This window comes from Pseudomicrostroma glucosiphilum (assembly GCF_003144135.1).
Source record: "Pseudomicrostroma glucosiphilum strain MCA 4718 unplaced genomic scaffold BCV69scaffold_6, whole genome shotgun sequence".
In the NCBI taxonomy this organism is placed as follows: Eukaryota; Fungi; Basidiomycota; class Exobasidiomycetes; order Microstromatales; family Microstromataceae; genus Microstroma; species Microstroma glucosiphilum.
The window spans coordinates 327,358-350,864 of record NW_020289918.1 but is presented as its reverse complement, the minus strand read 5'-3'; the positions used below and the strand labels follow the sequence as shown (position 1 = coordinate 350,864).

General features: G+C 56.1%; 8 protein-coding genes across 8 annotated transcripts; 4 read left to right on the top strand and 4 right to left on the bottom strand.

The window, feature by feature from the left end:
- Positions 1–113: 113 nt before the first annotated feature.
- On the top strand, positions 114–962 carry BCV69DRAFT_282501 (hypothetical protein). Its single transcript, XM_025492383.1, has 2 exons — positions 114–398; positions 727–962. The coding sequence occupies exons 1-2, from the start codon at positions 210–212 to the stop codon at positions 799–801; spliced, it is 264 nt and encodes an 87-aa protein (XP_025348158.1). The 5' UTR covers positions 114–209; the 3' UTR covers positions 802–962.
- BCV69DRAFT_180884 (hypothetical protein) lies at positions 775–2,540 on the bottom strand. The gene is made up of 7 exons (XM_025489569.1): positions 2,444–2,540; positions 2,131–2,236; positions 1,883–1,984; positions 1,645–1,656; positions 1,482–1,540; positions 1,062–1,377; positions 775–973 (listed from the first exon to the last, which is right to left on the bottom strand). Exons 2-7 carry the CDS (start codon positions 2,173–2,175, stop codon positions 926–928), a joined length of 582 nt encoding a protein of 193 aa, XP_025348157.1. The 5' UTR covers positions 2,176–2,236; positions 2,444–2,540; the 3' UTR covers positions 775–925.
- A 693-nt stretch (positions 2,541–3,233) lies between these two features.
- On the bottom strand, positions 3,234–6,331 carry BCV69DRAFT_180995 (hypothetical protein). The gene has a single exon (XM_025489570.1). The coding sequence runs from the start codon at positions 6,076–6,078 to the stop codon at positions 3,601–3,603; it is 2,478 nt and encodes an 825-aa protein (XP_025348156.1). The 5' UTR covers positions 6,079–6,331; the 3' UTR covers positions 3,234–3,600.
- Positions 6,332–8,719: 2,388 nt separating this feature from the next.
- BCV69DRAFT_180805 (hypothetical protein) lies at positions 8,720–10,592 on the top strand. Its single transcript, XM_025489567.1, has one exon. It carries the CDS (start codon positions 9,158–9,160, stop codon positions 10,139–10,141), a length of 984 nt encoding a protein of 327 aa, XP_025348155.1. The 5' UTR covers positions 8,720–9,157; the 3' UTR covers positions 10,142–10,592.
- BCV69DRAFT_180849 (hypothetical protein) lies at positions 10,059–12,337 on the top strand. Its single transcript, XM_025489568.1, has 5 exons — positions 10,059–10,608; positions 10,676–11,376; positions 11,457–11,752; positions 11,829–12,179; positions 12,250–12,337. The coding sequence occupies exons 1-4, from the start codon at positions 10,150–10,152 to the stop codon at positions 12,032–12,034; spliced, it is 1,662 nt and encodes a 553-aa protein (XP_025348154.1). The 5' UTR covers positions 10,059–10,149; the 3' UTR covers positions 12,035–12,179; positions 12,250–12,337.
- BCV69DRAFT_248541 (hypothetical protein) lies at positions 12,125–13,576 on the bottom strand (the record flags this gene model as incomplete). Its single annotated transcript, XM_025490299.1, has 1 exon — positions 12,125–13,576. The coding sequence occupies one exon, from the start codon at positions 13,574–13,576 to the stop codon at positions 12,125–12,127; it is 1,452 nt and encodes a 483-aa protein (XP_025348153.1).
- A 316-nt stretch (positions 13,577–13,892) lies between these two features.
- On the top strand, positions 13,893–17,114 carry BCV69DRAFT_180723 (hypothetical protein). The gene has a single exon (XM_025489565.1). The coding sequence runs from the start codon at positions 14,138–14,140 to the stop codon at positions 16,970–16,972; it is 2,835 nt and encodes a 944-aa protein (XP_025348152.1). The 5' UTR covers positions 13,893–14,137; the 3' UTR covers positions 16,973–17,114.
- BCV69DRAFT_282491 (Pkinase-domain-containing protein) lies at positions 16,976–22,942 on the bottom strand. The gene is made up of 4 exons (XM_025492382.1): positions 20,659–22,942; positions 20,255–20,557; positions 17,359–20,183; positions 16,976–17,263 (listed from the first exon to the last, which is right to left on the bottom strand). Exons 1-4 carry the CDS (start codon positions 22,613–22,615, stop codon positions 17,258–17,260), a joined length of 5,091 nt encoding a protein of 1,696 aa, XP_025348151.1. The 5' UTR covers positions 22,616–22,942; the 3' UTR covers positions 16,976–17,257.
- Positions 22,943–23,507: the final 565 nt, after the last annotated feature.

The following is a 23,507-nucleotide window of genomic DNA, read 5'->3' as shown; positions in this document are numbered from 1 at the left end:
ACAGAATCTGGTTGGAAGCCCACATTTCCTGCTTCCGTCTGGCGTGGCGCTGCGCAACAGGCGACAATTTGCCGCCTGGAGCACAAAAATGCAGACGCTTCGACTTGAGTCTTCTCACCCATCGATCCATACGAGCACAACCCTCACCATTTCGCCCTTAGCGGCTACTCTCCTCTTCACTACGTCTCCTCTACTGTTCGCTCAGCAGCATGGGTCGAGTCTCCTTCTACGACGAAATTGAGTTGGAAGACATGTCCTACGATGAAGATCGGGACCTCTTTCACTACCCTTGCCCCTGTGGCGATCGCTTCGAGATCACGCGGAGTCAGCTCAAAGAAGCAGAAGACGTAGCTCGTTGCCCCAGCTGCAGCTTGATTATTCGAGTCGTCTTTGATCCTGTGAGTATACAAGTTCAAATGGTTCAAAGACAGACAGGAGGGCAGGGCCCTTGGGGAGGATGGAGAGAAACCAGGGGGGACAGTCGTTTTAGGCAGACAGGCAGGCACAAGACCCAAAGGACGAACACGTTTTTTATTTGCACGTCAGGCGTATTGCTCTCGAGCATGCCGATACCTTCAACCAGAAAATTGCTTTTCATCTTTCCACTGATGGGATCACTATAGCCAATGGGGACCTGCAGAAATGAGGAGGGCTGAGGCTAGCCTGAACAGCTACCCATGTGGAAGCATCGTGCTGACACTCGACCACTTCCCTCTGCCTCCTTAGCTCGACTTCGAAGATGATGACGAGCCATCTGCCGCTACAGACAAGGTTCCTGGACAGGTTGCCGTCGCAACGTGAGCTGTCTCATTTGAAGACAGCCACCAAACCAACACTAGGCCTCTGAGCCACCTACGTAGCGCGCTATACCTCTCATAAGGCATGACCCTTGGGGTCCCTGTACCTCGTCCGGATCACGGGTATCTTAAAGTTTGCTCAGTTTTGCAATCTCCTTCTGCAGGATGTTGTTCATCTGTGTCAGATCGGCAGGAGAGGAGGCACGAGAATCTGCAGCTTTAGCGCAACTTCCTCGCCTCTCTTTCGTCTCCATTTGCCCTTACCTTCAAGCCGAGCATCAAGTTGCCCTTTACCTTGAGCCTGCCCTTGAGGAACATAGCCTGAGGCATGGCTTTGCCCATTGCCAAGTCCACCATGTCCTTGTCGGCCACTCGAATGGTCACATCCGGCTTCCGCGGAGCTTTGGCTGCCGAAGACGATCCTTCAGACGGCATCAGTTTGGAGATGTGCCCTGTCTTCCTCATGTCTACGAGGAAGGAGATGGACTTCGGAGGATCCGAGGAGGAAGGGAGGGAGGGGGAGGAGACTTCGAAGAGGAAAGTCCCATTGATGGCTTTCAGGGCCTCTGGACGGTCCATCCTAGGGGCGCGACCGGGATCGAAGGACAGGAAAGATGAAGAGATCGCAACATCACATCAGCATCAGGCCAGACTACGTGGTCTCGCTACATTGTGCAATCTCACATGTCAATACCATCCAGTAGGCTCTCCTCATCTTTTGCGTGTCGCAGAGCGAATTCAATCTGTTGCCATCATGAACGCCCGCCGAGATGGTTGTATCCAAGATAGTGGACCTTGAGCGTCAGATCTTACTCGCATAGACCACAGCTACTGTTACTCCACTCACGATTGCAAAGAGCTAGATAGCATTCCAGAGGCAGTAGACATGAGGATGGGAGAGATCGAGGCCAGTCAGATGCTGCCATGCCAACAATGAGTCTGCTTCACCAGGATATCTTGCACCTCGCCAAGAGCATGTCTCTCTTCATCTGCTCAGCCATCCGGCTCTCGGCTATCCTTCTCGGCCTCCATCTTACTCTCTAGCATTCAGCCGGTCCGACCCTCACGTCGTCGCAGTCACCCACCTTGGAAATGGCAAATCCCTCCTGAAGAAGCTCTCCAGGATCTCCTTCTTCCGGATGCTCCAAGTCCACTAGTTCCAGGTCGTCCACCTCGGCCATTAGGAGCTGCAGAATGCGGGGTAGGAGGCGGGATGCGGGGGATTTTGGAGGTCAGCGTGGGACGCGATGCGATGCGATTCGATCTTCGATTGCTATCGGTCTAGGCTCAGCTGAGAGCAGACATCCATCCATCCCGTCTCTCCGTCTCTCACCTTGAGCAGATTACTGTGCTGCGAGTCCTCCTTCTTTGCAGGCATGTCTGGTGAGAATTGAAGGCGTTTGTTGCTCCGCAGAGATCTCAGTCGGAGTGGAGGAACACTGGATTAGACGCGGGCTGAAATGCAGACTCAATCTTCACAAGCCTCTTTCCCGATGTGCAACGAGGAGAATAATTCGCCTACCTTGCGATGAGTCAAGAAAGGATGGGAGAAAAGTGGTTGTATGGATCAGAGACGAACGTCCCTCTCTGGAGCAGCCCGTTGCCGAGCACCGAGTAAGAGCCGGTAAGGCTCCGAACTCTCACACACTTCCTTTGAATCTTTACGTCGCTTGTCCGTGTATTCACCAAACAAGTTTCTCCCACGCTGAGATCCGATCCTTTCCGTCTTGGGATCGGTGAGAAAATGATGGACTGGTGGAATGCTCAAAGGCTGAGATTGGGAGTTGCTCCGACCTATAGGCTTCTCCTCCGGCACTGCAAGTCTCCCGAAATACGACTGACAGGGGAAAAAGGGGGGCAAGCGGTGGGCAGCGAGGCTGTGTGGGTAAGGAGATGAAGGGAAAAGAGTACAATTGCCGAGGCGTCTTACCGACTGGTTCCCTTGTCTCGGCCCAAATCGCTTGAAGGTCTATCGGCTAATAGACCCAAAGTCTAGTCTAGTCTACACTGCGTCTAGTCTATGCTCTGGCTCCGCACACCCTCACCCTCACCCTCACACTCACACGTCATCTCCACTCCACCACTACTGCACCCACCCACCCCATTCACACCGTCTGTCCGCACGGACTATTTGCGCGATGCAGGTCTCCTCGCTTGTTCCTCCCCTCCCCTCCCCTCTTTAGCCGATGAACACCACACTTTCTCCGCCCCCGCGTCAGCCGAAGACGCCCCTCGGGCCCCCACCCCCCCACCGTCAGCTTTGAACCCCAAGACGCCCCTCGCCGCAAAGGATGAGCGAGCGGGAAAAACAACAAAGCTGTGGGAAACAAGTGTGACCAGAGGACAAGAGCGGGCAAGGCATCTGAAGGTCATCGAGACGCGAAAGTAGGAGGAGGCGGAGGCGGAGGAGGGAGGAGGAGGGGTGTTGCGAGCGAGCGGGGCACTTTTACTCTTGCTCTCCGTCTCTCGCTCCGATCACGCAGACAAGAAGGCCATCAGGGACGGGACGAAGCGCAGCGAAAGAGTGGGTAGGTCTTTTCCTAGTATTTCAGCAACGTGTCTGAGGGTGACCTAGGGGGTAATGGATACAAGTACAAGGCCCATGGCGGGGATGCCCAGGTAGGGAATAGGTGGGAGAGAGTAGGTTAAAGAAAGGTCTCGAGTATTTGTGGGCGTGGGAGTGGATGAAAGAAGTGGACAAGAAGGCAATGGGAGAAACGTGGACCAAAGGGGCGATGGTAATGTAATGAGGAATTGACGCTCTCCGCGCTCTCCGAAGGCAATGGGTCCTCCAGTCTAGCCTTCAGCAGGCTACGGTGCCGAGACCCTCTGCCCCACTCTCACTCGACCTTGCGCTTGGCACAAGATTGGCAAGCCTGGCTTCACTGTCACCCTTGCGCCTCAGCATTAAAGGAGTACTGCCGGCAGTAGATGCGCTACGATCCATGGTGATGGAGGCGCGGCTGCTCGAATCATCCGTGTATCCATGTCCATGATGACGGTCAGCAGAATCATGTTGTCTGCTGTCTGAAAGGGTATCATAGTCTGTCCTGTGCAAGGGAACCGAATGCAGCTCTTGCGTCGCAGCGCTACGACAGGCGGGAGGACGCATCGTCGAAGGACGTTGAGTCGAGAAGGGAAGGATGGCAGAGGAGAACGGACGGTGGACTCCGTATTGCAATTGCGGTGGTGGTGCTTGGCGAGGTCGTCCCGGGGACGAGGACGTGCCGTTTGCGACGTGGCCGCTCCCATCGCCGTCGAATCTGCCAGCTTCATGGTATCGCTCCGAGCTGGAAGGTAGCACAGAGTGTGTGCGTGTAAGACTGCTTGGGATGATCGGACGCACAGCCTTGTGAGAACCCGTAGACACGTTGAGAGCTGCAGCCAATGCAGGCGGGCCGCGTGAGATTGGCGGCGGAGACAGCGATGGGGACTTGGCCGGTCGGTAGAGTAGCACGCCGTCGGAGGAGCGTTTCTTCCTACGCGGTGACGTCTCGTGACTCCACCCCGACATCATCGGTGGAGACTGAACCATCACTTCCTCTCGCACAGATCCGCGCTGGCTTGAACGTGGAGTCCAGTGTGACTGAAGGCTCAAAGCGTCCATAGCTGCCTGCGGAGGGCTTCCTACAGGAGAGCGGAATACTGCTTCACCCTGTGACAGAGCTGGATACTCGGTCATTGAGATGCGGGTCGAACTTGGGTGAAGGGACGATGCTGCCATTTCTGACATGCGTCCGTCGAGAGGTACAATTGAGCAGACGACGAATGCGTGCTGCTTTGACTCAGGACGATAGAGGTCCAAGCCGAAAGCCCCGCCCAAGTGAAGACGTACCGAGCACGGAATGGAGTGCCTCTCCCCGGTGCGGATTCGCAAAGTCTCCTCGATAAAGATCGTACCTCTAGCCGGACGAAGAAGCTTGCAAGACGTTCGACGCATCATCTCTAGGCCAGCCGCAGGGAACGGAGCGGGGGCCAGTCCGACCGGAGACAGCAGTCGTGACCATGCGTTGTGCAAACGTCCGGTGTCGTCTGGAGCAACGATGTCAAGCAGTGATCGGTGACACAGCTGAGAAGGCAGCAGGCCGCAGAGGTACTGCGATTCTTGCGAGACATGAGCAGTGACGAGGTCCGTGCCGCACAAAATAGTCGTGACCATCGCTGTCTGGCGAAGCGGGGCACTGTCCAAAGCGATCATCTCAGCTGATGCAGCGGAAAACGTCCTGGATCTACCGCTCGTGGCTAGCGATAGGGTGGTCCTCATGTCTTGAGCCTCGGGCGATGGGGACCAATCGGTAGTAGTCAGTCCGCCAGAATGATAATGGCCAGTAGCGTCTGCTGAGGGCGACCAACCTGAGTCTGTGGAGCCACTGGAAGCAAGATTCGGAGAGGTCTTTGTCGCTCCACCCGAAGCCGCTGCCTCTCGCTCCTTCAGCCTGGGACGTCCCCTCTTCTTGTGCTGAACATCGACGCAGGTAGCCGTCTTGCCAAGCTTTGAGCATCGTCTGCACGGTCTCTCTGCATCGCATGCCAAATGAGCTCTCTTACAATTGAGGCAAGCCGACGAGACGTGTGCCTTGGCCCCTTTACGATTGCTGGCAGCAATGTCATTCTCGTCAGGAGGCGCAATCGGGGGAGGGAAAGACATGGTTCGCGCTAGGAGATGGTGGTCCCGACCATCCATCGGACGATGATCAGCAGAGGAAGAAGCTGCACCAGCACTGGCCCAATTCAGAGGAGGCGGAGCTCGGGAACCAGAAGGACTGCCCATCGTCAGACCGGCAATGTGCGTCTCCATTTTGGGCGAGTGCATCGTCGGCACATAGCCTCGTTCGGGTGGACCAGAATGTTGCAAGGCGGCTAACGGCGGCAGAGCTCCGGACATCATGGTCGATCTTCGCTGCGGTCTAGGCAATTGAGGTACGGCGTGCGACGGCGCGATTGAGCGAGGATCAGCTCGCCATGCCTCTTCGCTGGGGGTTGATGCGCTCGTCGAGAAAAGGGGAGGTGGCCTTTGTCTATCCCCAATTGGGCGATCACTCCAAGACTCCACTCTGGGCGACCAAGACGTGGAGACTTCCATCTGTGAGGTGTACGGCGGTCGAGAGTGATAGCTTGCAGAGGAGATGCTTCTGTTGCGTCCCATGTGGGACGGCAGAGGCCCGTCCGCGGAGCTATTGTCCAGTGCGTCGAGTCTCGGCAGACGGATTGTGTTTGACGAGGAGGCAGAAGAGCCCGGCTGACCATGTGCTGCTGACCTTGGATAGCTTTCGCCAGACATCGCTCGCCAGCCCGTGAATGAAGATTGGAGGGAAGGAGTGGGTGAGAGGAAGAAATAGCAGATGTCTGCAAAGCGGGAGGAAAAGCCAGAGGCAACCGTAGACCGAAAAAGAGAGTACTTTCGGACGGCGTCGAAATGAATTGAAAGAGCTCAGTCCGACCTTGCGCTCATACTCAAGGGGGGCTTAAGATGGAAATCGAATCCTTCTCTTTGCTGTGTATGCCGTCAAAAATCAGATTGTTGATAGCACTGAGCCCCCTCTGAGCTCGTGAGTCTGCTGGGCGGTTCGAATGTCCCGTTGAATGGAGCCGAGAAGGCGATTCAACAGATTGTGCTGCTGTACGTTGTTGGCAGAGCGCAATCAAACTTGGCGTACAGCAATTGCGTCGGCGTGAAGTGCTTGCTGACAACTTTCGAGATTGCTCCGGGGCTTTCTTGTGTTTGTGCTCGGGCCTGGCGATGTACGCAGACGAGCAATCAAGGGGGGTGGTAGGGGGATCGATGGAATGGAACGAAGTGCAAGATTGCAAGGGAGATCGGGCGTTTGGAAAAGTCCTGCTGCCGCTACGGAGGAAAGGCTTTCCGACCTCCGGTCTCGGTGCCTTGTTGAACCTGGAAGAGAAGCGAAGGGCAATGTAGGACGGCAGTCGAGGCTAGGCCGTGCGGTAACGAATCTCAGGCAGCCTTGAGACGTCAGCAGGAAGTAGCAAAGGAGGCGGACGAGCAGAGGATATGCGTGAGAGAAGAGTAGGGTCCGTGTGGGCGCAGGCGACGTGTGAGACTGAGATGTTATGGAAGTTGACAAGTTTCTTCACTAGGCGAAGTGGAGCGGAGGAGAGTTATCATTGGGACCGCTGGTGAAGAGGGAGGGTTAGGCAGGGTGAACCTCTGCCTCGCTCCGGGCGAAGAGAGGCGAGGTGGGGGGTCCAGACCGAAGTCGCGGACGACTGCAAGTGCCGCCTTACCGAGGTCATCGTCCGTCCGTCCGTACGGTCCGTGACCCAAGGCGAGGCTGCAAGGGCCCTGCAGGCAGAAGAGGGCAGAAAATAGAATGATCGCCCGGGGTCTCGCCACTGAATCTCCGCTTCTCACACTTGCAGGACCCCAGGCCCTGAAAAAGTAGTCGTAGATTCGCAGCCGAGGTAGCAACCGAGGGGCGCAGGCACAGTGTCTTGGATAGGCCGTGGCCGGCCACTCCTGTCGGCCCATTTCTAGCGCTTGTGCATCAACCCCGATCAGCTATACACAGAGTACATCGAGACCCACGGGGCGTCAAATTCGCCATGAGCGTGAGAGCCAATGGCCTCATCTCTCCTCCCACTCTTGCGCCCAAAGTCGCCGAAGCAGTCGGAGACAAGCCAGCGCCGACACATTGGGCGCAGGTCTACGCCAGACAGAGCAAGTGGATCAAACCACTGGCGCACCAAAGTATGCTCCGTGATGGGCAGAGGCCGAGCGAGATCTCTGCTGACGGGCGCGTCAGCCACACACAAGACGAAGCGAAGACTTCTATGCGCCTGCCTGCCTGCCTGCCACTTCGATACGACCCGCCCACTTGCCAGTTTCAGAAGAGCAGATGTACTTAACCTCAATTACGTCTCCGAAGCAAGCTTGGGACGCCGACATGTGATTGCGACCAAGGGTACCCCTCCGCGGTCCGTCGCAGTCTGAGCGCTACGAGTCGCCTTGCCGAGTACAAACCCAAGGTGCTACCAAGGGGTATTTTTATAAGCGAGGACAGGCCCTCCGGCTCAGGGACGGGAAACTCGGTCTTTTCATCCGGCACCTCGATGCGAGACTCGACCGAGGCAATGCTCGCCTCGCAGCTGGGCACCGCCGGCGGGGCAATAAATCGGCGTCTGACGCAAGAAAGAGGGTGGCTGTTGCGCGGGCTGAACGTCATTCCGTAGGGTGGATTGATCGCGGGGAGATCTGACACAGCCTTCTCGCGCACACAGATCTGCACTAACTCTGCTAGCCGAGGTCCACCCCGCAGGCTGCAGACCCCATCCTGGTACCAGGGTCCCGGTCAGCTGAAACCCTTTTCTCCGGAAGCTCCGTGATCCAAGGCTCGCTTTCCGCTTTTTCCCTCTTCGGCCAAATAGCAACGCAAGGCAGTCACGGGACCTTTTCGGCCCTGCCACTACCCTGCTCTGATACTGTCAGTCTATTCTGGTACGCAAGGTTTCGCAAAATTGCAAAGCATCTCTCCCGTCGATCAAGACTCAGAAAAGTCGCCGAACCACAGGACAGGCTCCCTCTTGGCTGCCCGTCAGCCGTCCGTCAGCATTGCTGTGCGGATTCCGAGGGTCGCCAAGCTTCGTCACTTTTCCGCTGATTTGAATATTTCCGTTCAAGGCTGTAGTATTGTCGATGCTCGTGACGGCACCGATGCTGTCACCTCCCAATCACCATCGGCGATTGTGATTTTGATCAGTCTCACCGCATAGTACATCTGGACCACAGGCTTCCGGGACTTCCCTATTGGAACTGAGTCCGTGCACAGATTGCCCCTTCTCTGCTTGAGATGGGACGACCCCCTCCCGCGACAAAGAGGCTCACAAGAGTCCACTGACCTCTCGACTGCACTGCTCCCAATTACCGTCTAGCCCAGAGTGTCAAACCGTACGCTAATCAATGCCGTGTGTTCCAGCCCAAGCGGCGCGGTGACCAACGTGCGCTTCACAGCTGGGGCTCAGCAGCAAATTTGACCCTGATTCACGTTCGACAGCTTCAGCCCGGGAGAAACACGCGAGGTCTTTGCGGTCCTTCTTTAAGGTCTTTGATTAGGATCTGAAGCTGCCTCTCGTCTCCACCAACGATGCCGTGTGTGCTACCAGAGCCTGGGCGCGCAGGTCGATGCTAAGGTGTCCTCGCCTCGGGGCGCGTGCGCCTAGTCTGCCCGCCAGTCCGCCCAGCGTGCCCCTTTCCGTCGCCGTTCCGTCGTTGCGCTGGTTGCCTCCGCGTCCGTGCCCCGGTGGCATGCTTCGCACTCTTACCTTCTCACCGTTCAAGTCACCCGCTGCACTTCCACTCGCTTCTGCTCTTTGGGCATTCGCTATTCCTACGTCTTTGCATCATGGACCTCTTGGTTCAGGTGCTGCTATGCCTCGTCTTCATCCTCTCCCTTGCTCTCTACTTCCAATTAGCGAGCGGGTCGCAGCAGCCCTCCAGCGGCTCGGGGTCGGGAAAAGGCAGCAGCAGCAAGTCAAAGTCGAAGAAGAAGAGTAAGAAGGCTAGCGTCCCCGCTCAGGCCTCTGCAGCTCAGCCAACGGAGACAAAAGCTAGTGACCGTCCGGTCGCAGAAGGCGGCGCATTCAAAGCTCGTGATGTGCCCACACCTCCTGCTGCATCCGCTTCCGACGAGGTAGTCCCTGTCAGGGAAGAGGCTCGGCACACCAGCAAGCTTGCGCAGACAGAGGAAGACATCTCACAATCCTCGGAGTCAAGCAACAGAGCTGCTGCATCGAAGAGCTCCTCGCTATCCCAAATTCCAGATGCAGGGGCCGAGACTGTGGACCTCGCATACTTCCAAGAGCAGTCCGATCGACGTCGTGAAAGACCGGTAGAAGATGCTTGGCAGAGCGTTGGGAAGGGAGCTGCTCGTCTCAGCAAGCCCGTGCAGAGTTGTGAGTCTATGATCGCCCAACCCTCTCGGTGTCATACTGACATTTCAGGGTCTCCTCCTCGCTGTTCTTTCTCTAGCTTCCACTTCCTACTCCTCCATCGCATCCAGCAACCCTTTTGCAGTTCTGCCCGGAGATGGCGCCAAGCCTGCAGCTGCAGCCTCTCGAAGCATCAGCATACCAGCCAGTGCAAGCAGCAGCTCGTCCAAGACTCGGGCCCCCACATCGTCCCAGACGGCATCTTCGTCCGCTGCCGAGCTAACAAAAAGACAACGGCAGAATGCTGCTCGTGCAGCTGCCGCCAAGCAAGCAAAAGAAGAAGAAGAGAAAATTCGTCTAGCCAGATTGGAAGCTCACAGGAGGGAAGCGCAGCGGGAAAAAATGAGGGAAGAGGAGCGCAAGAAGTTTGCGAAGGGCATCCAAAGCTCAGGCCCTAACGGTACCAATGCAAATGGAAAGTCTCCAGCAAGTCGCGGCAATCGAGGTGGGCTCGACTCGAAAGCTTCCGTTAACACGAAGGGTCAGCTCGTGTGGGATTGACTCGCAACCACTTCTCCTGCCTCATTCTCTCCCTCCCTCCTTTGCATACTGCGTCTCACCTCTACCTCATGCCCGAACGAACATCCCTTCGATCAATACAAATGAACATTCCCTCTTCTTGTGCGACTTCTCTTCCAACGGCTCAACAATGACATTGTCCCTACGAATATCATCCACTACAGACTATCCAATCTGCATCCATTGCTCGCGACCAGCGCGTGCGATCTACAAGCACTATACAGCGAATCTCGTCGTCTTACTGCCCTGCAGCGGAACCAGCTGTGGTGGCTTTATCGACTCATATGCCGAAGAGGAATACAGAGATTCAGGCAGCAGTAGGGTCACCACCAGCTGGGTGGATCTGGTGAGTCTAACTTGCACGACACTAGTATTGGAACGGCGCGCTCACGGCTGAAGACCATGTGACACAGATCCTGGTCAAGCCGAGAGCCTATCGGCACTTCCTATACAATACAAGATTCTTATTGCCAAAAAGCCAGAGTCCCCACGGCAAGCTGGAGAAGGGGCACCAATATAATCTCTCAGATCATAAGGAGGAGCAAGAACACCCAAATCGCCGCGCCTGGCTTACCGTCGCCAAGAGGTTCACGGCATTGAGTCTCGTAGATGCTTATCTACGCTGGTTCTATCTATGTGCATACGGGCAGTCGTCTTTCACCAACCCTTCTACTCGAGCATACGAGAGTCTCCCGCAATACAGTCTACCACGACTACTAGTAGCCGGCCTCGATGTCATCTTCTGGAGGCGGCGCACTGGCAGACCAAATGCCACATACGCCATGGGCGCGAGCTACTTTCTTGTCTGGGCTAGCACCTTTGCCGAGACTCTGGCCCTCTATGGCACAGTCTCACTCTTCTCAACGCTTTATGTGGCGTCAGTGCGCTTGTTGCGGCAATTCCGTCGTATAGAAATGGGCGAAGACATCACTTTGCCTTCTGAGGGCTCAGCGCACAGCACTTCTACTGAAGACGAGGATAGTGATGGCGCTGTCGAGGACGCATCCGCATTCCTCCTGTCCCCCTCCAAAGAAAGTCAAGAGGAGCTCCACGCAGGGATCACAGGGCCTGCTGCTGAACCGCTGGAAGGCGTTGACATGATTGACCTCTACCGGTAAATTGCCGAACTTCCGCATCTCAACTGTATGCTAGACACTGACACCTTCTCGACTTGGACTCATGCACTACCGACAGAGCTCACCTGGTTCCAACAGCGCTGCTACTCTCCTCGCTCTCCACACTGATCTTACTTTGCATCGTACTCCTCTGGGAGAGCAAGCTGCCGCGACCTTCTTCAGTCGCTCCAGTGCTCAGCGCTCCTCCTAGGTCGGGACTGAGCAGCTCACATCTATTGCCGATCTGGCTCTCTCAGAGCGCCCCCGTATCACTGATGATCGACGAGATGATGAGTCTTGTTGGAAGCACTTTTTCTACCGACTTTGCTGTGCGGACGCTACTGGGCGGCCTCTCAGCTGGTGTCTCCCTAGCCGGTAAGTCCAAAGGCGAATCTGCACTTGTGAAGTCGCTATGCAAGCTGAATAATCTTATACCTCGTCATCCATACAGTGATCCACCCACGGTCACCACTCCTGACAACGTCACTTCTCCTACTGGGCTGGCTCGCAGCCTCACTTGTGCGGTCACACTTCACCCTTCTACCATCGCCCGATGTGGGACCTGGCACTTCGGCCGTACAGGCCGGCATCGGCCAAGGTTTCGTCTGGCAGGATGTCCGCGGGGCGAGGTCTGTGTATTGTGCTGCTCCAGCATGAACGTCGAGCATCACAAATGTGTTCATAATCCTATTACAAGTACAAGGTATTTACAAAGTATGATGTGAAGTAGCACGCCAAGAGGACCTCTTAGATCATAGCAGTAATGGCGAAGCTTCCGATGCTTCCGACGGCCAGACCAAGAGTGAGCCAGAAACTGAGCACAGCCCCCGCCATGGCCCTCTCTGAGTCACTGGTCAATTTGCTGCTCGCAGGCCCCACGATGAAGATACTCGTAGCGACCAGACCATTCGACAGGCCAAAGAAGAATAGGATGGTGAAGAAAGCCCAATCGGGTAGGGCTCCTTTGGGACCTGGCCCGTCGAGGTGAATGTTGCAGGCAAAGAAAAGCGGGATGAAGACTATCCGGAGAGCTGTCCCCAGGACTGTCAATTTCTCTGAGCGGATGAGGCAGCCCCGCACCATAGGTGCCATCCTACCGAGCAAATCCGCCGAATTGAGGATGAGGAAGTGCAGTGCAATGAAGACTAATGGTGTCGCCCACTGTTGGTCTCGAGGAGCAGTACTCCTCACTCTAGCCGTCAGCGCGGGGAAGACGGAAAGGGTGATTGCAAAGTTGACGAGGATGCAAGTAGCTCTGACCAGTACTTTGCTCTGGACGTCTAGGATCTGGTGAGCATTGGCTCGAGCTGCAGGAGGGAGCTTTTCGACGAAAGATGATAGAAACGCAGGCTTGACCTGGGTCATAGGTTCCAACGATGCTTCGCGTACGCCACTGGACTGTGTTGCTACCTCGTACCCTCGGCATGTATCGCGATAAACCTTGGACCTGGCAAGCCAAATGAAGGCTGCTATCGAAAGTGCCACAAAGAAGGTCGAGGAAGCAAAGAAGATTGTCGCTGCTCTTGAGGCAGCCTCTTCGCCACCGGGTTGCATGGATCCAGGTGGGGGAGGGGTAGCCGGTGGTACGCCTCCGTGAGTGCCTTTCGGAGGCAGTCTACTGTTGCCGTATGCAGCAACGAGCTGTACGAAGGAGATGGCGACCCCAATAACGCCCTGACCTGTTAGCATGACGCCCATTGCCCTGCCGCCAAAGATGGAGCAGAGGCTGACCACAGCGTTCTGTAGATATGCAGTGCTGGCAGCCACACTGAAGGTGACGAGGATGAGGAGAGCGAAATAGAGATCTTGGATCTTTCCGTCTGCTTCTGCAGAAGACCGCGTAGTGAAGAATGTATACAGAAGGAGACCCAAAAAGATGGAGGTGGACGCAAAATATATGCGTTGTGCTGGTGTTGTCTTATGGAGCGATACCACGGCATGAGCTCCGAAGATGATCGTCCCGGCATTAAAGACGAGGAGGACCCAGCTCATGAAATTCGTAGCCGCGTGACTACTGGATAGAATGCTCCGATAGTATTCAGTCGGTGTTATGAGAGTGTTGAAAGGAAGAAGCACTGCAGCTCCTAGCACCAAGAACGTGATGAGAACAGCTATCCTGCCTCCCGCTCCCAGAGAGGAGTGTTGATTCCACTCCACATGGTGATCGGCATCGCCGCCACGCTCGCCGTAATCAAGCATAGCAGAAGCCTCGTGTGCCTCTGCAGCCATGTCTCCTTCAGTCTCGTGATCGTCTGCATGCACATCTACGTCGCGTTGAGCTTTACTTGCACCATAGAGCCCTGGTTCCTGCGAGCTTGAACCATCAGGAAAGTCGTCGGCGATGGGTCGACGTGAGAAGCTATTGGGGATATGGAAAGTGTGCCTGCCATACTCTGACCCAGTATGTGTTGGGTTCACGTTGGCCATTGTCAAAGACGTCAATGACGACGAGCGTGGCAGGCGATGATTTGGAAAGAGAAGGTACAGATGGTAGAGCAGGCTGAGTGCCTCGTCAGCATCAGACACTGCCTCGAGCGAGCATCGATCCCCCGCACTGAGCTCCGCTTCCGCTTGTGGATCGCCAAGCCCCGCGGAACCGAGACGCGGAACGGAAAGAGAGCCACTCGTCCTGAAGCTAAAGTGGGATCTTCCGACACAATTCACGAAGGCGTGGAGAACCAACACCACCTTCCTCTAAAACTCTCTGGAGCAAGCGAGATCAGCATATATATCATCATGAGCATCCGATGATCACTTCGAATGACCGGTCCCCGTCTCCTCCCCCCGCCGCCGACGAGGCTCTCGACGAACCGGGGCCTACATTTAGCCCGCTCTCTTCTGAGGACAGGCAACGCCCCTCCCTCTGTCCGCTCACAGTGTGCAGCTACCTCACAGGCACGACCTCGATCATGGATCAATAGCAGAGTTCCGTACTACACTCAACCACTGTGCAGATTCTATACTACCCCTGCGACAACTCCGTCTGCTATTGCTTCGACTTCCTCGGCGGGCCCCGAGGATGCCCTTTCCGCTGATGAGCCAGTCGTCGACCAAGCTGCGTGGAAGGAACGCATACAGAAGAAGCGGAGCTACGCGGACTTCACATTGAAATTTGCTGAAAGGGGTGATGGTCCAGGCTGGCCAGACTACCTCCGCCGAAGACTCCTGCGCATCGCAGAGGCAGAACTAGAAGAGCAGAGCTGGGGTCCCAAACAGGCTTTGCCTAAAGAGACGCAGATGGCGGCTGCCTGCTTCAAGGCGGCAATTGAGGCGCTCCTGGTCCGCGGTGAGCTGCTAACGAGCGCCAAATTGCTGGAAGACTGGATACGATTTCGCCTTGTCCAAGGAACCTCATCGCAACAGCAGGCCATCGATACATCGCTGTTGGTTCAGGTCGTCCATGAGCTGACAGTGGGACCCGCTCAAGACAAGCCTTCCAAATCTCACAGTCCGGAGCAGAATCTCAATGCGCTGAGAGGGGTTCGTGAAGCTTGCAGCGAAGCGTCTTTAGCATGGACAGGGCATATGAACCTGCAGGCTGGCAACGCTTTTCGGAAAGCTGGATTAGGGATAGACGCCATGGATGTCCTCATTGCTGAGCTGCGGAGATTTTCAAATGAGAGCCAACTCCGTCAAGAATTGACTAGAAGTAGCCGGCTCGAAGACGCAGAGGCAGCTAGCCAGGGCGATCCTGTCATAGCGCAGATCTTATTCAAGGGCATGGCCAAATACCTCCGACAAGCAAGAGATGCTCTCTCGATGAGAGTCGCTTCATTGTCCAAGGCGAATCAAGCCAGCCGCCACCTAGCGATAGTGGAGTACTTTTCTCTTCTGAACTCTTTGGCGGACCTTCTCAGAGAGCAACCCAGTTCTCTCAATGAAGTCTCGAGATCGAGCTCGTACAGCTTTGTCATCAAGTGTCTCTGCACCGCGCCAGAGCTTAGTCGGCTGATCGAGCAGGAATTCATGCAACTCGGAGCCCCTCTTCAAGAGCAAGTAACTGAAGCTGTCGAATCCGTACATTTGGCTTTGTCGGGATACATAGCGGAGGTCTTTGTTCCCTCCTCCTCTTCTAATATTGGCACAGCCCAGGTGTCAAATACTCCATCCGCCGACTTCATGAAGCTCGATGGATCTACTCTGGCCACTCTTGTGCGATATGCCATGCGCCATCTGAGCTCATCGGAAGACTTAGTGCAGCACGTCGTGTCAGCAACGTCCCAGATGGTTGAGCAGGGTAGTATCACTGCCAGGTCTGTCTTGACGACTCAGCTCAACGAAGCAGTCCTTGCACGAGACCCTGACTTGGAAGAGAAGACTCTGCAGCTGATGCTCCACGAGGACGGCCATGCTCTTTCGAGCCGATCTGCTTCAAAGAGAGGGAAGGAAATTCTAGCTCCTCGCGATGATGTGCTGCTCCTATTGAAGTCAGCGCATCATAAGGGCGATCTGTATCGTGTCAATGTTCTGATTCGCTACCTCAGCGCAGGCGGTCGCTTACGTAGCGCCTTGCAGAACGCGGTAGAGCAAGGCCTGCACGAGACGACAGGGTCTTCAGGACGTATATCGGCGGCAGATCTCGTTCGGGTCATTCTGCCATCTATGCCAAGGCTTTTTGACCCTTCGCAGATCCTCAGTCCCTCAAGTGAGGACTCACTCGTCCTCGCCACTTCGGCCACCTGCCTCGCACTCCTCAACGCAGCCGTCAAGACCGGAAGTCACAGTCTTGCCTCGGATCTTTATCAGTACATCAGCTGGTTCCGAAATCAGGGCGCAGAGGGTCGACAGGCGGTCAGTCTGCCCGAGGCTACATGCTACCTACAATCACTTGAAGACATCGGTGTGGCTCTGTTGAGCCAGCTGCAACGTCAGGCCATGGTAGAAGCGGCGAGGAGCCACAAAGAATTCTCGGCAGCTCTCGGGCATCCCCAGGAAGAGATCAAGGCGGAGGCGAATCCGGCGCGATCCAGCAGGGAGATACTGGATGACTTGTTCGATCTGCGGAGCCAAGCGCGAAAGGCATATGAGGATCTTGTCGAGCATTGGAGTTCCGGCGTCCGCCAAGCCACTATGCCGACCCCCAATGGTCGCTTCTACAATGCTGTCCTCGGTGCTCTTCTTTGGCCAAAGCTCATCGAGATTCTCCCACCTAGCGTCTTGCTCGAGCAACGTGACGAACCGGCAGCGAGAGAGCAGCCGCGTGGGATGAATGCCTATTTCCGCTTCAACTACCAGCACCACGCTCGAAGGTCCCGCCGCCCTCATCCCCCCTCTGCCGCCTACGAGTCCCTCGAGCGTCTCTACACAGATCCAGAAGCCCTGCAGCACCTCGTCGTCATCCTGAGCGACGTAAGTGACTCGGGGCTGCCCATCCCTCCTGGGTACCAGAGCTTGCTAGTGCGAGCAGGATATAAAGGGGAGAGACTCTTCCGACATGTCGAAGGGGCAGATCAGAGGAAGGGGAGGAGCATTCAGGCGGGTAAATTGGCAGTGCGCAAGGATAGAGGATTGATCATCTCTGCTTGGAGTGCGAGTAGGAAAAAGAGGGCAAAAAAGGAGAGAGTGCAGCAAGTGAAGGACGAGTCAGAGTCTTGATTTGTGCAAAAGTAAAATCAAAGGAGCGGACGGAATACGCAAGGCCCAGAAGCGGTGTGCAGCCATGCTTGACCCTCCAAATGCAATGTATACATACTTCAAATGATCAATGCGTCAGTCTTGTATAGTTTCATCAGACGCATAACTCGGCAAAAGGGTGGGTAAGCGAAGGAAAAGACTGGTGAATTTTGATTGTGGAATACAATTGGACGCATTCTAGAGTACCGAAATGGCAGACGCTCTGCAAAAATCGTCTCTCTCTGTCATCACTCGTAATTTTGGTCATCAGAGCTGCAGAGACATTCGAAAGAAGAGGAGACGACGAGAGAGTCAGTATCTGCGCAATTCAGTCTCCTCAAGACTTCTCTGTGCATTGGCAAACTCACCCGCAACTCTTGCAACACCCTCTTGGCCAAAGTCTGGTACTGCCAGGGATTTCCCGCCACTCTCCTGAATTGTAAACCATTGACTCCAAGCAGGAGTGGCACCTTGACTACAATGATTTCAAAGCGTACGATCATGTCCGCAGTCAGCTCCTGTTGCTGCTGCTGCTGCTGTTGAGTCACACCATTGGAAGCCGCAGGCGGAGCTGGGTAAGCAGGGACAGTGGCTTGCGATGCGAGCTCTTCTTCAATGGGCTGCTGCTTGCTCGGCGAGCTGGTAGAGGCAGCAAAGAAGGCCGGGACGCCTAGAGAGTCGGTCCTCTGCCGCGGCGGACGGAGACTTCCTCCACTCTTTGGACTTGCAATCGACGCGTTTCCAGGAGCATTACTACCACTTTCGGCATGGCCGGACCCAATACCAGAAGTGGCCTCGTCGTCTAGCACAAGTGAACTGGCTCTGCTTCGAGAAGTGCGAGCTTGCGCTTCGGGCGAATTCTTTGCCGAAGGACTGCCGACAACGACCCCTGCATCGCCAGATCCCTCTCGACGGTCCTTCCTCAGAGCCGAGATGACAGACATCCGACTCTGCTTCCTCTTGGGCGGACCAGGTCTTTCGGTGTCCGCATCTTCGCCACGACTTGCAGCGGGTGACTGCTGTGGCTCGATAGCTATGCGGGCGTTGCCCTGTCCTGGCGTACCGCTCGGTTGTCCTGCACCAAACTCGATGCTCGGCAGATGCACGCACTCGTACCCACCGCGGATTTCTCGGTATTGCACTCCAATTCGATCCAGCACCCGAACCAGGTCGGCATTGATGACCGTACGCGGTTTCGTGCTTGTGGTCTGTACAGAAAACAGCCCCTTAAGGAAGACTGGCTTGGCCGTCATCGCATTCCCTGGTTGATACTGCCAAGGGGCGGAGTCTTTCAAGCTCGACGACAGCAGGCTAGCCTGAGCTTCGCTTGGCACTGGACCTTGCCAGCCTTCGCCATCTGCAAATCCTGGAAGCTGGGAGCGTTGGCTCTGTTGTTGCTGCTGCGTTGCCGAAGGAGTAGTAGAGGGCGATGACGCGGGCATTGTGGGCCGACGACTGGTCAAGCCAGGCGTAGATCCCTCAGCGCTTGTCAGCTGACCGGGACGGGCGAGACTGTTTGCTTGCTCTTTCGCTGGCGTGCTTAGACCCGGGACGGTACCTGATCTTCGCATGCCGCCTGCTTCGCCACTAGGCACAGCCAAAGGAACAGCCTCTGAATCAGTATTCGCTGGGGCGGCTTCGTCCACATCTGCTAATGCCAAGGCGTTCAGACGCTCGGTCGACTCTTGCACTTGTCCCGGAAGCGCTGAGCCACGCATGCTTGAATTGCTGCCTGCGATTGGCGGCCCTGCCGGAGCAGGCGAGACCACCCGAGAAGCTCTGCGTTTGTCTAGATCTCCACTCGAAGAGGGCGACCGTCCCAGGAAGGAGCCAAAACGGCGCACCAACGACGAAGTGCCCGATGGTGTGGAAGGAGCTGACGGCTCGCCGTTGTTAGACAATGCAGCCATGTTACTGCCGCCACCCATAACGTGAATGCTGCGCCGATTCTCTGGCGAGGCCTTGCGACTTGTGCGTCCACCTGGTCGCACAGGGGTCGAGGCTGGGCCAGACTCTGTGTAGCCATTAGAATAGTCCTCCTGCATGAAGCTGGAGACGGGCCGGCTCTTGCCGTTCGAGAGACTCGTGCTGCGCTGAACACCACCCGCAGCGCCCAAAGTCTCGTCTGCACCGGACCTTGCAGGTAAGAAGGACGAGGGAGGGTTACCAGGTTGTGCCTTCCAGGGAGATGCAGGCATAATACCTTTCTCTCTGAGGGCCGCTTCAACTTCATCGCCGTTGGCCCTTGCTCTGGGCGGACCTGCCATCATTGCCATAGGCCTACTCTTTTCCCGCGAATCGAAGACCGGCGTAGGCGTCGGTGAAGAGGGCACTGTACTAGTAGCAGCAGATCGAGGAGGAGCCGGCAGCTCCTGGCGAGACAAGTCGGATGTGCGCCGAGCGGAGATGTGAGAGGCCTCAGGCACTCGAAGAGCCTCTTGAGGGATGTCCGCTGATGTGGGCATGGACGAAGGCGCTCCGACGAGAGGAGTTAGAGTCCTCCCACTCGCTGCCGTCGGCTGAGGCTGACCCTGAGCAGCCAGAAGCGAGGCATTGGAAGATGCAAAGAAGGAGTGCCCGTACAGACGCTCTCGCTCCATTTTTTCTGAGACAAGGTAGTAAATGGAGATGAGAGGATGGAAACCCCGTGTAGGATCAAGAGGCTCTTTGCCGCTACCAGGCCAGGTCGAGACTGTCGAACCATTCAGACCTGACGTCGTGAGAGTGCCGCTGCTGCCTGCGTCGTCTTTGTTGCTTCCAAACACAGCAATCTTCTTGCGGTAGAAGTCGATGCCAGAGAACCTCTTAGACCCTGTGCGGGTCTTTGAATCTTGACTGGCCCTCGTGGAAGCACGCCCAAGTGGATTGTTCTCCACTGCCAGACCATTCTGACTCACGCTAGGAGAGTGCTTTGCGTCCCACGTCGACAAGACGGTCGTATAAGCGTCACTTGTCAAGACCTCGGTCAACCTTTGCTCGATCTCGTCCGGCGAGCCGAATTCGAATCCTGTCATGCCTTTGATGACTTCAGGGTCAAGCTGACTCGGTCGCAATGGCTGCCGCTCTGGAAGATAAGCATCAGGTGCTTCGCCTTCGAAGCCTTTGGTCATCCAGGAGTGGGAGAGTATCTCCGGCAGAGTGGCTCTCTTGTTCGGGTCCGTGACCAGCATGCGTGACAGGATATGCTTACACTCTGCGGGGCGGATGATCACAGCGGTCAGAAGTTTTCTCTTGCCATGCTGATGTGCGCGTGTCGCTACTCACCTCCACTCAACCAGGCTGGATATTCGACATGACCCCTCTTGATCTTGGCATGCAAGGCGGGCATGCTCTGATCGTCAAAGGGCACCTTGCCGCAGACCAGCACATACAAGACGATACCAAAGCTCCATACATCCACCTCCGGTCCGGTGTACACCTTAGCCATCAAGAGCTCTGGGGCAGCGAAGTACAGAGAGCCGCAGAAGGTCGACAAATGCGCATGCGGAGAGAAGAGGTTGGACAGGCCGAAGTCAATGATCTTGATGTTGCCAGTTTTCGAGATGAGAATGTTCTCAATCTTGAGATCTGTTGTGGGACAGAACGTAAAGATGACAGAAGCCAGGGAAGCAGGATCAGCAAGGGATTCTAGGTGACGTGTAGCATCATCGGAGGTTGATAGTACTTACCTCTGTGGACGATGCTATTTCTGTGGCAGTACTCCAAAGCACTTCCAATCTGCCGAGCAAATTTTCTCGCCGCCCTCTCCCTGAGTCGACCATGTGAGATGATATAGTCGAGCATCTGGCCGCCATTGATGTACTCGAATACCATGTAATAGTGGTTCTGATGGATCATCATCTCCCTCATACCGCAGACATAAGGATGATGAAGCAGAATCTGCAAGCTCCCCTCTCGGATTGTTCTCACCTCCTTTGAGTGGTCTTTAGCCGCCGCTTTGGCCAAGAAAGACTCAGTCGGAGCTGCTACCTTTCCATCGCTGCCAGGCTTGGGATGTTGCGCTGCTGCCACGGAGGTATGCCGAGGGATGATCTTGATCGCTACCTTCTCCCCCGTGCCCATCTTGACACCGAGCTTCACTTTGCCCATGCTACCAGCACCCAGCGTCTTTCCTAGAGCATAATCTCCTAGTGTCCTGCGGGATCTTCTCTCACGCTCTCTGTCCTTGTCGCGTTGCCTGTCGATGTCAGCCAAGCTAGCAGTGTCGGGAACAGAAGATCTCTGAGAAGCTGTGTCCAAAGCGTTGCCACTAGAGCGCGGACGTTCTTGCCTAGCCTGCTTCTGTTGAGCAGTAACATCTTGCTCGCGTGCTCTGGAGTCCAATACGCTGGCAGCGCGAGGAGGTTCTGAAGCGGGTGGGATCCTTCTCGACGAAGTTTGTGAAGGAGCTTCTGGTGTTTTGGTCGCAGCATCGATCGAGGCGCGGGCAGCCCTCTGAGCGTGCATCCTTCGAATATCATCGATGCTCGAACGATTGTCTTCGATCAAAGTGCGACCGGGGTCTGCATCTGGCGGCGACAAAGGTCCCTCGTATTTGCCTGTATTGGTTTGTAACGTTGACAGACGCGGGAGCCGAGAGGCGGAGCCACTAGGTGTGGTCGGCCCTGATCTGTTGCTAGGGTTCTCTGCTGGCTCCGAGCCAGGAACCGGTCGGGGAATGTGCTGAGGAGGTACGGTTGCGCCTGGCTGGACAGGTATCGAGTCGGCTTGCTGCTCAGGCGGGGACTCGACACGATCTGTCCGCAGGGGAAGAGAAGACTGCTCGGCGTTTCGCATAGTGGTGATTGGGGAGGGTATGATAGGCAGTGGCTTTGAAGAGCCAGATCCTCTCCGCAGACCTTGAATGCTAGGCGGAGACGTAGGACTGAACACAGGTGAGGCGAAAGAGGAGGGAGATCCAGGCCCAAAGACGTCGGCTTCTTGCGCCACTAGAGGTCTTGGTCCGGCAGGTGTGGGCCGACTTGTCGAGGCGGGCTGATCACCCTGGCTGACAACTCTTCTGTTGGTCGAGGCGTATGCTGCATCGTTCACATCTGATGGCCCACCTTGTAGCAGGGAGTCTTCGGGGACACTGACGAGACCTCCCGCAGCTGCCGCCGCTGCTACCGCTGTTGTACTCATTGCGGCCAGCGAGGGTGTGTGTGTGGAGCTACTGGGAATGGTTCTCGGGGCCAGAGAGCTTGTCATACCGGGCACTACATCGGATTCGAATCCGCCATTGATGATCAGGCTGTTCTGGGTATCTATTTGCTGGTCGAGGCCGTACTGTACTTGATCCCTCTCTTCAGCACTCATTGTAGGTACTTGAGGCAAGGGTGCCATCTTTCTCGAGCTGCCAGATGATGAGCTCGATGGGAGATTGCCTGCTCCTACTCCCCTACTGCTAGCGTAGGCCAGCGGCTGGCCGGGCGCGGAGTCAGGGCTAGATACAGATCTTGCGTGGCCCGGTGGTAGTTGGCGGAGATTAGCAATGGGTGGTGCCCGGGGCCCTCGTGCTGCTACTGAGGACGGTGTTCGAGCAGGAGGGGGCTCGTATAGGGTGGTAGCACCGACCGGTGTATCGTAGTGATTGGCGTACGTCGAGGGTATTCTCGTATGTCGGACAGTCTTGTCGTCCGTCGCCATGCTCAAAGAGCCCAGGGAGTACCAAAGGCGAAGTGCCGGGTGACAGGAGTAGGGCTATCAACTTTGTTTGTATTGGGGTATGGGATCCTCGGCGAGAGTAGCCCCGGAAGGGAAGCGAGCTCAGCGTGGGCGCGTTCGCAGGAGAGGCAGGCGGCGTTTGCTGAGAGGCGTTGCTGACTCCTGAGTCTGTACACACCCGCACTGGCAGAAGCAGAGCGACTCTCCAGGGAAGAGCTGCCTAGGGTGGGTGCGTGAGGCTAAGTCGAGCTACCTTGAAGATGGACGAGGATGCTGACGGAGGATGGTGATGGCAGGCCGGTAGCGATGGGAAGCAGGGCAGCAGCGGAGCAGCCGACGAGATGAGCGGAGCGGAGTGCAATTGGGCTGGATCCACTTGGCCGCTCCTCATGGCAGCCCTGCTCCACGGCACAGACCTCCCTCGGCCACACACACCAAGGTAGAATTGACGACACCATCGAGCTCAAGGAATGTAGGCAGTCTACGGAGGGAACAGGTAGATTGGGGATCGTATCCTCCATAATCTGACAGGGCGAGCAGACGGGCCGCAGGTAGCGTCACATATTTCAATCTGACAGCCGCCTGCCTGCACAGTCCCAGACAGGCTCTGGCTGGCCGCCCGGCCGCGGCGCTTGGCTCGCGGGCGATTGTGGTAGAGAGATGGGCAGACTTGTCATGATACCAGCGATGTGCAAGGCGCTTAACAGCTGAGCCCTCCATGGCCACGAGGCATCAACACAAGTTTGCAGGCAGTATTCGTTGGCGTATAGGATACCGCAGGGCAGAGCAAGCAGCTGAGCGAGAGGAAGGTGCCTGGACCATTGCTTCAACACGGCCGCGGCAGATGTCGCAGTCCCGACGACGCATCGACGCA

Coding starts and splice junctions, on each gene's coding strand:
- BCV69DRAFT_282501 (XM_025492383.1), top strand. CDS start 210: ATGGGTCGAGTCTCCTTCTACGACGAAATTGAGTTGGAAGACATGTCC. Junction 399..726: donor TTCGAGTCGTCTTTGATCCT/GTGAGTATACAA, acceptor CTGCCTCCTTAG/CTCGACTTCGAAGATGATGA.
- BCV69DRAFT_180884 (XM_025489569.1), bottom strand. CDS start 2,175: ATGCCTGCAAAGAAGGAGGACTCGCAGCACAGTAATCTGCTCAAG. Junction 1,985..2,130: donor AGCACAGTAATCTGCTCAAG/GTGAGAGACGGA, acceptor CGCATTCTGCAG/CTCCTAATGGCCGAGGTGGA. Junction 974..1,061: donor ACTTGATGCTCGGCTTGAAG/GTAAGGGCAAAT, acceptor GATCTGACACAG/ATGAACAACATCCTGCAGAA.
- BCV69DRAFT_180995 (XM_025489570.1), bottom strand. CDS start 6,078: ATGTCTGGCGAAAGCTATCCAAGGTCAGCAGCACATGGTCAGCCGGGC.
- BCV69DRAFT_180805 (XM_025489567.1), top strand. CDS start 9,158: ATGGACCTCTTGGTTCAGGTGCTGCTATGCCTCGTCTTCATCCTCTCC.
- BCV69DRAFT_180849 (XM_025489568.1), top strand. CDS start 10,150: ATGCAAATGGAAAGTCTCCAGCAAGTCGCGGCAATCGAGGTGGGCTCG. Junction 10,609..10,675: donor CCACCAGCTGGGTGGATCTG/GTGAGTCTAACT, acceptor CATGTGACACAG/ATCCTGGTCAAGCCGAGAGC. Junction 11,377..11,456: donor GACATGATTGACCTCTACCG/GTAAATTGCCGA, acceptor CACTACCGACAG/AGCTCACCTGGTTCCAACAG.
- BCV69DRAFT_180723 (XM_025489565.1), top strand. CDS start 14,138: ATGACCGGTCCCCGTCTCCTCCCCCCGCCGCCGACGAGGCTCTCGACG.
- BCV69DRAFT_282491 (XM_025492382.1), bottom strand. CDS start 22,615: ATGGCGACGGACGACAAGACTGTCCGACATACGAGAATACCCTCGACG. Junction 20,558..20,658: donor AAATAGCATCGTCCACAGAG/GTAAGTACTATC, acceptor GTCCCACAACAG/ATCTCAAGATTGAGAACATT. Junction 20,184..20,254: donor TCCAGCCTGGTTGAGTGGAG/GTGAGTAGCGAC, acceptor TCCGCCCCGCAG/AGTGTAAGCATATCCTGTCA.